The 12,878-nt window shown below is 44.0% G+C and overlaps 1 protein-coding gene across 2 annotated transcripts; it reads left to right on the top strand.

Annotated features, from left to right (window-relative positions):
* The first annotated feature begins 488 nt into the window (after window positions 1–488).
* taf5l (TAF5-like RNA polymerase II, p300/CBP-associated factor (PCAF)-associated factor) lies at window positions 489–11,518 on the top strand. Of its 2 annotated transcripts, XM_012869833.3 has the most exons (5): window positions 489–625; window positions 1,965–2,106; window positions 2,210–2,314; window positions 2,421–3,184; window positions 10,502–11,518. In XM_012869833.3, exons 2-5 carry the CDS (start codon window positions 1,968–1,970, stop codon window positions 11,297–11,299), a joined length of 1,806 nt encoding a protein of 601 aa, XP_012725287.2. In that variant the 5' UTR covers window positions 489–625; window positions 1,965–1,967; the 3' UTR covers window positions 11,300–11,518. The 2 variants fall into 2 exon arrangements, with proteins under 2 accessions (XP_012725287.2, XP_021175835.2); XM_021320160.2 differs by lacking the exons at window positions 489–625; window positions 1,965–2,106 and having other exon boundaries at window positions 2,395–3,184.
* Window positions 11,519–12,878: the final 1,360 nt, after the last annotated feature.

Raw genomic sequence — 12,878 nt, 5'->3', positions numbered from 1 at the left:
AATAAAAGAAAACTTCATTTGCATCGACTATCTGTGCTGACGGGCCAGATTTATACCATGATTTATACCACGTAATGAATGTTTATATTGGTATGATTTATTTATTGAACATTTTCAAATAAATTACCATTGTGATTATATATTTATTTATTAAAATCCACATTTTAACATGTCATATTTTAACAATAAATGCACAAAATAATAAATTAATATCTAAACAATTTCATTTGTATGGCAACGATAAATTTGTATTTGTTTTATTTGGCATGTCATTCAAGGTGAGCAACTTTTTATTGATTTGGCTGTATTTGAATGACAATTATTCTGAATTCGACAGCTCCTGTAATGTGAGACAAATGTAGGAAACGTTTCCTGAGTGCGTAGGTTCAAGGAGCAAAATGGAAAAAACTTTTATGGCCAAAGCGCTGTTTCACCCTCCAGACCAGTAGGTGGCAGTAGTGCGCCATTGAGGCAGTTGGCTAACTGTCACAGAGCCTGGGACAAATAAAAGAAGACGTCCATGATGGCGCGCCGATGAAAGGTAGCAGTGTTCGGTCAGTTGGAGCCCGAAATAAACGCCCTAACGTAGATGATCTGACGGCAGAGGCGAGCAACGCAACATGCAGTGAGTGACTGTTTACAGCATGCAGCTGATCACAGATTTTCAGAGGAAAATCTATTCCCCCTAAAACCTGCTGCCGTTTGGCCGGCCGCGCAGAGCCAAACTAGCCGGTTAGCTCAATGCAGCGATGCAGCCCGAGCCATGGGACCTGCCAGCGTTACAGCGGATAGGCTGCAGGACTAAGACTAACGGAGGGGTTTAACGGAGTGTCCGCTTTGCTTTGTTACCTGGACGAGTGTTGGCAGCAGCGCAGCCACCTGGGCTAAGTGCGCAGACCTTTGCGCTCAGACGCTGTTAGGGTTGCTAACTTTGAGAAAGTCTCGTTAGTAAGTTGCTCTGAAGCAAAGGGAGGGCGGGGGTGTGCCTCTTCTCCTTATTTTCTGCAGGCCAGCCGGCTTTAGAAACACCGATTACTGGAGGAAAATGACTGACTGAATCATTCTGGAGAGGGCATTAATAAAACGAAGAGCTGCACATCCACGTGGTCCAAAACAGACTTCAGAAATGCGACGTGAACTTTGTCAGCTCTCTGTTTTAAAGTGAGAACAATTTGTAGGCAGTAAATGATTAATGTTTTATCCAGAAAACAAACATTTTATAAATAAATAGATCCCCAGCCAGTTTCCAACCACGCACACATTTAGACTAGGACTGTACGATTTAGCCAAAAATCCAAATTGTGATACATTTCAACCATAATTACGATTTAATTTAGACTTTTCTCTGCATTAACCACAAGGGACAGAAGTGGCCTGTAGCTAAAGACGTTCGTAAACAAGGACAATTTAAAACAAGAAATGTAACTGTATTTATAAATCAGATTATTATTCAAGAGAACAGCTTTTAATTGAGTTGGACATCAAACTTCGTTGAACATAAAGTGCAACTAACAAACTAGTCTGGGTACTAAACAGTTTGACCAATACTTAATACTATGGTGAGATTCCTGAAGGTTTCTGGAAATAAGTATGATTATATAAACTATAGAACGCATAATAAAATAGATTATCTCACTGCTGCAGCTCGCTTCCCTTCCATGTGGAGGCAAACCCACTTTAAACATATTACAGACACCTAAAGGAAGCGTCTTATCTGTTAATTGTTACATAGCCAAAAATTGCAGATCTCTGTAATTTGGAAATAGCGTTTTTAAAAATTGTGATTATATTGCAAATGCGATTCATTGTCCAGCCCTGATTTACACGTCTGCCTGTTTTCACTTTACTGGGATTTACACTGTTTTACTGGGAAACGTCCTATGTGAGGTCTGGTGCGTTTATTAGTGCACCACTGCTGGTGAAGCTGCTAGTATACGTGACAGAGTCTGGTTTGTTCTTGTCAGGTCATGAAACGGGTTCGCGCTGAGCAGATCCAGTATGCGGTGGCTCAGTATCTGAAGAGGAGGCAATATGTGGATACTGACAGCTCCCTGAAAGGAACCAAGCTCTTCCAGTCCACGGAGGAGCTGGCCGCCGGCCTGACCGGTAAGCACGATCTTTCCTTGGTCTTTGTTCACGACCCCATCATCACAACCAGTGTGACTGAAGGATTTTCCCACATCTGTCTCCTCCTCCTTCCTGTGAGCAGTGCAGACAGAGTCGGGCTGTGCCAACGTGGTCTCTGCTGCTCCCTGCCAGTCGGACCCACAGCAGTATGAGGTCCAGTTCTCCAGGCTGCACTCCTTTCTCTCAGGTATCACACCTACACACACTTTGCTTCCTCAGACCAAGTTAAAGGTGTCTTTTTCTTTGACGTCGGGTTTTTTTTCTTAGATCATCCTCTTTGTTTCCTTGAACAGAAACGGAAATCTCCTATGCCCGAGAGGTTAGCAGCCTCCTCTACCCCCTCTTTGTTTACCTTCAGCTTGACATGGTGCACTGTGGCCTGAAGGGGGCAGTGGACGGTTTTCACGCTCGTTTTCACGACGCCTTTCTTCACGACGGAGAGCAGCGGTCGGTCGTAGAGCAGCTCCGGCACGTCGTCACCGCGCAGGATGTCGCCGCCAGCCCCAAGCTGCGGTCCTTCCTGGAGCACAAGTACGTGGTCCACCTGACGGAGCCGGCTTACAGCTACCTGCTGCGGTACCTGCAGAGCGAGGACAACAGCGCCCTCTGCAGGGTCCTCAGCACACACCTCCAGGTGGAGGTCACGGCTTCTAAACCAACAGAGTACCAGCTGTACGGGACCACCGCTGGCTCCATGACGGCCCCAAGCTCCGTCTCCTCCTCCTGGGCGGGCGTGGGCGGAGCAGAGGGCGGGGAGGGGGTGGAGGTCCCGGCGGGCATCCCGCAGAACGAGGTGGCGCTTCTGGCGCTGCAGGACTGCATCAAGAAAGTTCGTGAAGGCCCACCCTCCCTCACAACCATCTGCTTTTACGCCTTCCACCACACGGAGCAGATGCTGAACACGGCGGAGGTGTCGCCGGACAGCCGGCTGCTGGCCGCCGGGTTCGACAGCTCCGCCGTGAAGCTGTGGAGCCTCCGCGCCAGAAAGCTGAAGGCCAAACCTCACCGGGCCGACGTGTCGTACATCCACCTGGCCTGTGATGTGCAGGAGGAGGAGGTGAGCGGATCTAGCGCTAGTTTTCTATTTTAACCAACGTAGAATGGAGACCTAAAAGAAGTCTTACATGTATTAGTACCTGTTGTGGGAGTTTTGGGTGGAATATTAAACAATAGTAACTGAGTTCCCATCTTTACTAAATGACGAGACGGTGGTATAACGTTCCAGCACCTTTATTGAGAAACAGAGCAGAGATTCACATATTTGGAAAGTAATCGCACCCCACGGTTCCGCTGCAGTCTCTGTCTGCCCTGTCTCTGTCTGCCTCGCTTTTCGGGCTTCCCCTAATACTGCACCGTGGCCTTCCCATGAGACAAAACAAAGACAGTCTATCGTAAACAATCAGTATCCCTCAGCAGCTGCAGCATTTGCCCTTGCAATCAGAAAACAGTGGATCTTATACACAGACATCAGGTCTCCAGGCCTCCTCTGTCCGAGTGGTGTGAGGCCATAGTGACTTCAGAATAATAATTCTTATAACATTCCTCTCTTTTTTTTTTTTTTTATGATGATGGCGTCGTCAGCATCAAGACAAAACAAGATGACCCATCACTTGAAAATGTGAACAAAGCACAGAGGAACCATTTCTGTAAACTCGTAAAGTGGGACCCAAAGGGTTCCCGTGTTGGAACCGGGTAGTGCTGGAACTTTTAGTACAGATCAACATGAATGCTTCATAGAGCTTTAACACACAAGATCAAAGGTTTAGCTTTCATCTACAATTTAGGATTCATCTAATTAGGTAAGGCCTGTTTTAGGTACCTATGCGCACATTATTTTAAAATTACATTAGACTATGGTAAGCTAAACCCTGTTCATTAACCAAGGTCGAATCCGTCTACTCTGACCCACCCTGAATACCCTCCTACTCCTTACTCCACTCACCCCTACGATGGACAATAATCCACCACTCCAAACTTACAACACCAGGAGCAAAGGCAGGAGAGGTTCAGTGCGGGCAGGGGAACCTCCAGAAAACGCTACCCCTAGGGGGCAGTAAAAACTGCAAGGCCCCCTCCCAGGGAGATCTGCTCTCGGCCAATCTGAGCCTGAAAACCCTGTATTGAATCTAAGTGTTATCATTACCAGCTAATATTAAAGGATCTTTAGAGCCAATCCGATCCTGGTTCTTCCTATATCAAATCAAAAGGTGCATAAACCATAGATCCTTGTGTGTCTGAAGCAAACAGTTTCCATTTTTTACCATAAAACCATATTGATCAACATGATGTAATATTAAAGTGTAGATCTCATAACACAAAAAATCAAACATGTGAGTCAGTGGAACAGAGCAGTTAAACAAACAGCAACACAATATGAGAAGAGTCCTAAACGTCAAGAACGCAAAGTTAAGGAAGCCTTCAGGCCATTCAGGCACAAGGCAGAAAATAATCTAATCGCGCTTAGGGTCTCTTCAGGCAACTCCTCCCGTTGAAGAATAAGGAATCAGAGTTCTCTGGCTTCTTCATCCCCAGTCCTCTTCTTGGTTCCTCCACGCAGGCTGGACGATTGAGCTGGATGGTAATAAGCGTTCAGTTCTGGATGGGCACTGAGCATTTTATTTTGCATTTCTCTCTAATAAAACACTTTGTGAAGATGGTCTGCAGACACGAGTCCTTGTTCCCACTAGAGAACAGAAACAAGGTGTAATTAGTGTTCTTATCAAAAAACCCCTTTCATGTGTCATTTATTAAACATCCTCCAAGCACTTTCACATTCAAGATATTTCTGTGCACAATTATTTAGCTCTCAGAATTCTGCAATTTAATTATTAATTAAAATAGTAATCTTTAAGTTCAAATGTATCTGCAGTAAATTCATAATAATTCTTAACAGAGTGTGTCTTAACTGTTGTTGTCTGACAGTTGAAGTTCTCTGCAACATAATTTCATCAACATATTCGTTTCATGACATTTCCCATTTATTTTGAAAACCCAACTGAGAAAAAGAAAGCCTTTCCATGTGAAAGCCTTTTCCCTCTCTCCCTCTTTTTTTTTTTAAGTGAGGTGCTGTTCTGCACAGAAAAGACAAAATATTTATGCCATGCTGTTACTGTTCAAGGATGCCAAGGTTCTACAACACAAAACAAAGCAGAGAGCAGGAGAGAACAGAAGTTTTTTTGAAAATGTTCTAACATTGTTGAACAACCAAAGCTACTTAAGCAAATCAGAATTAGTTCCCAAATTAATCCTAAAATACAGTAAACCTTACATTGTGTACATTGTGATTATTTATTTATTTATTTATCTTCTTAAACTGAGGATTAAGGACTTTTATTAAGAAGTTCTTGGGTGAACGCATCTCTGCGTTCCTATTTGTCTAGGCCTCTGCAATCTGATCTATGTATTCTGAGTGCCTGGTCAGGAAGGGTTAAGGTTCTCTGAAGCTTTCTGTTTTCAGCAACCCTGAAAACCCAGAACCCTTTACAGTCAGTGTTAGGTGTCAGGTAACCTGTGGGACCACCTTGTCGTCCCTCTGGTTCCACCAGCTGTGTCAAGTCCACAGCAGCTCGTCCTGGGTGCCATGCCCCAGGGGTCTCCACACCCCCCTGTGTGGAACGTCTCTCGTTGTAAGGATCTCACCTTACGTCCCATTCAAGATGTTCTTTACACAACAGGAGTTCCAATGTGGGATGTATTTGCTGCTTTGATGTTCCTCAGAGAAAACCTTCATTCATTGATATCACCTTCAAGCTGTTACCCTTTTATCATCACAGCCCCCCAACCATCCTGACCAGATCCAAAATGTCCCCATAATTTAATCTAATTAAATTAATCTTACTTATTTTCTGTATGTAAGACGATAACCATTAAATTATCCCGATCTAAAACCCCTCAGGTTAACAGGTTAACTGGTTAAAGACTTTTGAGTTATTTGTGTTCTAGTTGAAAGATATTAAATCTCCATAAATATTGTAACCATTGTACACTGATGCTTTAATCCTAAATTTACCCATGTTAGTTAGTAGGATGTGTCATTATTTAATTCTATTGCAAAATTACCCATTTTAGCCAGTAACCTTTTCTTTGTGTTTTATTGATGCCTGCCAGAGTAGCAGAAATCAGCCTACTCTAAGATGTTCATTAAATGAAATGCTATTTAAAAGTTCAGATTACTCTACCTATATAGTGAAAACTAATTCATTCATTTATTTATTTAACTGTTGATATAATACCCACTTAAGTTATTAAGTTGCTCCATGATTCCATCAAGGTGCTTCTTTAAAAGTTTTCACCTTTACACAATCTTAATGTGTTTTGTAATGTGTGTTTTGTTTTAATTGTGTACAACAAAATCTGAAGTGAAATGCATGAAGTCGTGTCTGCAGAACTCATCTGTGTTTGTTGTCGTAGGTTGTCCGATGCCTCAGTCATAGTCCTTCAATGTCCTTTTCCAGTCCAATGTCTAAATTCAGCAGCCCAACATTCTCCTTCTCATCAAGAGTCCATCCTCCAGTCCTCACGCCTGCAAACAGAATGAATTCTGCCAGCATTTTTTGCCAAAGAAAACGCTCCATAGGTTGAAAAGAAATTACAGCAAAGCAGTCACAAACATTTTAATTACAGTGTTCCCTCTAACATGACAAACATAAAAGAAACAAAAGGATAAAAAATAAATCAAACTTTGTCTCTGACAAAATAAAACTCAAAACTGGATCAGGCTGAAGTCAATGACATCACCTTAAGTCCTTGTCCCAAGGATCAGCCCCCAGGCCAGAACACACAGACCCAGCCTTGCCGTAACATTCAGATGTTTACATCATGGTCAGATTTGTTTATCATATCTATTGTCCTTCTCAGGTTATACTGTCCCTCTGAGGATCGCCTCAGCTCAGCATAACTAATAACATCAGATGATTTTGTAACTGATGACGCGTGTAACGTGGCCTTCTGATATTTTGACGCTTCTCAAAATTTCTCATTAGTTGCATTCAAATTCCAAGTAAAAAATAAATAAAATAAATGAATAGAAAAACCTTAGAAAAGCAACGATATTTAGTTCCATACAGTTTGTTCAAAGCAGTTTTCCCTCATCTATTTAAATCAAAAATCTTGTATATCTAAACTTCTTTCAACTGGACTGGTTTGTGATGAATCATTATTATTATAAGTAATGAGATCTCAGTAATTTTAAATTACTTTAGGGCTAAAAACAAGTTATAGGATCTCAGCCTAAATTTGTAAAACAGTAAACTTAACAAGCTTATGTAACGCTTATTTCCAATTTCTAACAAAGCTGAAATATTTCCGTTCAAGCCATGTTAATCTCTCCGTGTATCAATTTAATTTGGTCCTGATATTTAATGTTAAAAAACAAACTTTGTTATTTAAATCTCTCTTTTACTGTACCTCTATTGTTAACATAGTCCATGCTTAAAATGTCATTTGAATTACGGAGCTGCAGTTCTCCCAAAACAAATGAACATTCTGAAACCATGAACATTACCTTTACCCCGAATTAATTCACACAGACGAACATTTAGTTACATAGATACATACACACGTACGGTTACATACAAACGATGACATTCAGACAGACAAACACGTGCAGGCCTGCTTTTTCACCATCTTAAATAGTTCTATGTTTTTCATAATTTTTAAACGTCAACGCCGAAAGATGTTTTCAACGCGTTAAGTTCCCGCTTAGTTTAAAAGGTGGAGAGCGTGCGCTGGTTACGACCCCCCGATGCTTCGTCCACACGCGGTTTTACGCTTCAGTCCCGCAAGGATACAACTCTGTGTCTCGCAGACACTTGGACGCTTACCCATTTTTGAAAGTTATACGTCGCTATTAGCAGTTCAGAACAGTTTTATCCACAACGGAAGTGCCTAATCGGTCCCCACGTAAACGCTTCCCCGGTGCAACGCCTTTTTAGTTTCGTTTCCGTTTCCTTGTTTTTATCGCTTTTCTTTTTTTCTCTTAATTTTATTTTTATTATTTAGTAGCAGTACTGCAATAAAATAAAAATAATAGTAATAATAATAACCCCTATGTGAGAAATCTGCATGCTTAATCAAATCATTTCAAATCATTTATGCATGTCATGCGTCTGGGCCCCTACGTTTTTCAGCATGAAATCGAACGTCTCACCCTGGGGCAAGGCTGGACCCTGAAAAACTCTGCCTTTGACCCATTACACTGACTCTTCTGCTTCCAGACTTTTTTTTGTTTGTTTTTATTTATTTTATCCTTTTTTTGTGTTTTTTATTATTTTTTACTCGTCCTTAGCACGATCGACCAACTAAATGAAAGGCCTCACATCCGATGGTCGCCTTTTTGGTATAATGGTCGGGGTCCCCACTTATCAAAGCTGCAAACGTCTTCGCAACAGTCAAGGACTTAAGCATCCCTGCCGCTTTCATCCACAACAGAAGTGGACAGCCTCTTGCACAAACCCAAGACAAGAGGACTTTAATGGACCAGCTGCAAACTGCTCAGCCGGTCACCTGTTCTCCAGGTGAAAATCACTCTGCCCCTCCTTCCCCCTTGTGGGAAAGTCCGTATTTCAGCTGAAAACGTATTCTAATTAAATTTTGAATTTTAGTTTAATGTTTAAACCTTAGTCACCGTTCGGTATTGCGAACCCTGTTTTATTTGCCTTAAGGATTAAATATAATTCATTATTTCTACTGGCTTTTACTTTTACTACCTTTTAGGTTTACAGTTTTTAATTTTAAAATTTCTTGAGGTATACTTTAAAATGGGGTTTAAAATTTAAAAGCTTGCAAGCATTTTTTTGACCAATTGCGTTTGTTTTTAAAAGAGCTGGAAAATAATCCCCTTACCGTCTCATGAAAGAAAGGTTCGGATCTTCGCGCCGACGCCCAGAGACGCTCCGAGACCAGGAGCTCCTCCACATCCCTTGAAAATCCATTCGGGGTACCAGAGGCCGGATAACCTCTCCGGGCCGGCCAAAGCAGCTCCTGTCCCCGGACCCCCCTCGCTCGTCGGTCGGAGATCTTGTTCGTTTACGCCAAATTGTTGTGGGAGTTTTGGGTGGAATATTAAACAATAGTAACTGAGTTCCCATCTTTACTAAATGACGAGACGGTGGTATAACGTTCCAGCACCTTTATTGAGAAACAGAGCAGAGATTCACATATTTGGAAAGTAATCGCACCCCACGGTTCCGCTGCAGTCTCTGTCTGCCCTGTCTCTGTCTGCCTCGCTTTTCGGGCTTCCCCTAATACTGCACCGTGGCCTTCCCATGAGACAAAACAAAGACAGTCTATCGTAAACAATCAGTATCCCTCAGCAGCTGCAGCATTTGCCCTTGCAATCAGAAAACAGTGGATCTTATACACAGACATCAGGTCTCCAGGCCTCCTCTGTCCGAGTGGTGTGAGGCCATAGTGACTTCAGAATAATAATTCTTATAACAGTACCCAGCCCCCTTTATCCTGATACCCTTAAATAAAATTCAGCTCTACCTTTGGCCTAAAGAAGCAGCCTAGTTGGCGAATAGTTCACTCGTGTAAACCAGGGGGAAGGAAGCTTGTGACGTTTAATGGGAAGATGGATGGAGGCAGATCTGGGGCATTCCTGACAGAAAATGTTAGAGGCTGCTATTTGGGTCCTACGATTTCTGCCATGCAGGCAATGGGAACAGAAGCAGGGAATCTGATCAGCAGTGTCCTATCCCTGCTGTGCAGTGTGAGACCATCCTTTAGTATTAAATGGTGAAAAGAAATATGTGATAAAGCTTTGTATGTTTAGGTAGAGGGCTGGTTGTTGGAACATAATGACAACGGCCTTAAAACAAGCTCAGTCTGAAGGAAGAGAAGTTCTGTCCTGCAGAAAGACTGGAAATATGAGTCGCTGTCATGGAAACAAGGAAGAAAAGCAACCAGGAGCTGGTCCTGATGTTTGGTATCGATGTGTGAGCGGAGAGGCACAAAGTCACAGCACTGCTGGAAGAAAGATGCTACCGATCACTTGTGATGCCGTACCCTGACGAAAAGCTACTTTGTAGCTGTTCAGAATGTGTAGTTCAGAAATAGAACGGTTGGTAAAACTGGAATTTGTAAGAAATGAAGTAAAAATAGTGGAAAAATAAAACAGATTTCTAGTATTCAGACCGGTTTGACGCACGCTGGGAACGAACACAGCATCATTTTCATCCTGTCCCACATACTAGCATCTGTTAGCCTTTGTGCCTCAGAACCAAGCTCTCTGTGAGGGCTGAGCGGCTCGACCTCACGGCCAGTTCTGTCTAGGCCTTAAATCTAATCTTCAGCAGATTCTAGCTCATTACAGCAAGCCTCTTCCTGGTAGAGGGTTGCGTGGCGCTCACTGCTGTGTTGTGCTGTGCTCCAGGTGGAGGAAGAGGACGGCTGCGGCAGTGAGATCAAGATGCTGCGAGGTCACAGCGGGCCTGTGTACCGCACCGCCTTCCTGACGGACAGCTCCGGCCTGCTCTCCTGCTCCGAGGACACGACCATCCGCTACTGGGACCTCGGCAGCTTCACCAACACGGTGCTGTACCAGGGCCACACCTACCCGGTGTGGGACGTGGACGTCAGCCCCTGCAGCCTCTACTTCGCCAGCAGCTCCCACGACCGCACCGCCCGCCTCTGGACCTTCTCCCGCACCTACCCGCTGCGGCTCTACGTGGGACACCTGTCCGACGTCGACTGCGTCAAGTTCCACCCCAACTCCAACTACCTGGCCACGGGCTCCACGGACAAGACGGTCCGCCTGTGGAGCACCCAGCAGGGGCAGTCGGTCCGCCTCTTCACGGGCCACCGCGGCACCGTGCTGTCGCTGGCCTTCTCGCCTAACGGGAAGTACCTGGCTTCTGCAGGAGAGGACCAGCGGGTCAAGCTGTGGGACCTGGCAGCGGGGACGCTGTTCAAGGACCTGCGCGGCCACACAGACAGCGTCACCAGCCTGTCGTTCAGCCCCGACAGCAGCCTGGTGGCGTCGTCCTCCATAGACAACTCGGTGCGGGTGTGGGACATCCGCAGCAGCCACGGCGGGACGCCTCCCGACGGCTCGTCCAGCGAGCTGGTGGGCGTGTACGCGGGCAACACCAGCAACGTTCTCAACGTGCAGTTCATGGCCTGCAACCTGCTGCTGGTCACAGGAACCGCCCCGGAGAAGGCTGAGCCGTAGCAGCGCTGCTCCGCTTTGGGGCTTTGGACTCAGAAGACTGCCTAACGGATCAGATATTACCTTAACGACGTCTCACACCTTGTCAACTTTGTTTCCTCCTTGGTTCTTGTCCCACGTCCTCAGAGAGTCTTTTGTCTCTAACACAGGCTAAGTTTTTATGTATGATCGGCAGCCGTAGCAAAACCAAAGTATGGCTATTAAAATGTTTTCTTTCCTGCACCTGTCATGTTCTGGTTTTTCACGGTGCAGCAACACAATCAGAGCGACTCAGAAAATAAAATTCCCTCCCAGACTTCTCCTTAGAGCAGCGGTGAAACCTGATTGGTCGTGTAGGTTTCAGTGCTCATACTTCAGGTGAAGACCAGATATATCTTGAGTCTTTTTAGGGATTAAAGCGGGCCTTTTTCACACGGGAGTCTGCATCTGTTCCGTGCTTAGAAGGAAAAAGTGTCTTTCTGCTTAATGCTGCAGCTTTGAATGAACGTGCAGGTTTGTCAGTGTTGGTTCCATGCAGCTGCCCTGTGCACCCAGCCACGCATTCTCTACTCCCACTGCAGCCTCACGGGTCAGGGAGGGGCCGGTGGAAGGCAGGTAGACCCGGGACAGGCCACGACTGATAGACAGTTAAAATGACATACAGAATAGATACAGTAATCATTTTTACAATCTTTATCACTGCAGAAAAAGAAAAAATCATTGTTAGAGTACAAATGGAAAAAACAAATCTTGTGCAAACAATCTAAAGGAAGGTGTTTTGAAGTTTTTAACAGAAGTCCTGAAGGAATGCCGGAGCAAGTCACGTGTTAAAGGGATAGACACGTTTGATCCGTGATTACGTCTGTCATCAGACTCAATTAGTGGTTTCTAAATGATTAATCCACCAATTCTGAAAGGCTGGATTTCTTCCCCTTCTACAAGGCAAACGCTATACAAACTTATTTGTATAGCGCATTTCAGTACAAGGACAACGCAAAGTGCTTTACACGAAAATAAAATAGGAAAATAAAAACAATAAAAGCAGGTTGGAGTAAATGTAGAAATAATTGTAACAAAACCAAAGCAGAATGAGAAGCCTAGAGCAGTGGTTCTCATTCTGGTCCTGGCTCTGCTCCAGTACACCTGACGTCTGGTGTAGGGCTGGACTATAATTCAATATCAATATTACGATGAAGGTGATATGACCTTTCCAATACTTCAATATTACAGTCTATGATAACAGAATTTGTCACTGACTGACATTGTGGGTTTTATTTTTTAAATCAAATATTTCTAAAATGTTATCTAGGAGGAGCATGGCAGAATAATTGTCATAAGTTTGTCTGTTGTGGGCATTCTTTGCTGTCTTTCTGAGGCTTTTATTTTGTTTATATCGATATCGTGATTACTTCGTATCGACCAAACTTAACAAATATATTGTGATATACGTTTTGGCCGTACCGTCCTGTCCTAGTTTGGTGTGAGTGAGCAGGGACACCCTTAAAGCATGCTGGGCAGTAGGCGCCGAGGGCCAGGAAGGAGAATCGCTGTCCTAGAGAGTCTAAATAGCAAAGACTATCATGGAAAAGGGTAAGATGATCTT

This window comes from Fundulus heteroclitus, chromosome 5 (assembly GCF_011125445.2).
Source record: "Fundulus heteroclitus isolate FHET01 chromosome 5, MU-UCD_Fhet_4.1, whole genome shotgun sequence".
Taxonomy (NCBI): Eukaryota; Metazoa; Chordata; class Actinopteri; order Cyprinodontiformes; family Fundulidae; genus Fundulus; species Fundulus heteroclitus.
This window is presented reverse-complemented; position numbering and strand designations above follow the sequence as displayed.

What these genes read in the sequence shown, in the direction of transcription:
- taf5l (XM_012869833.3), top strand. Translation starts at nt 1,968, where the DNA reads ATGAAACGGGTTCGCGCTGAGCAGATCCAGTATGCGGTGGCTCAGTAT. An exon ending in GCTGGCCGCCGGCCTGACCG is followed by an intron (nt 2,107 to 2,209) that starts GTAAGCACGATC and finishes TCCTGTGAGCAG; the next exon opens with TGCAGACAGAGTCGGGCTGT. An exon ending in GCTGCACTCCTTTCTCTCAG is followed by an intron (nt 2,315 to 2,420) that starts GTATCACACCTA and finishes TTCCTTGAACAG; the next exon opens with AAACGGAAATCTCCTATGCC.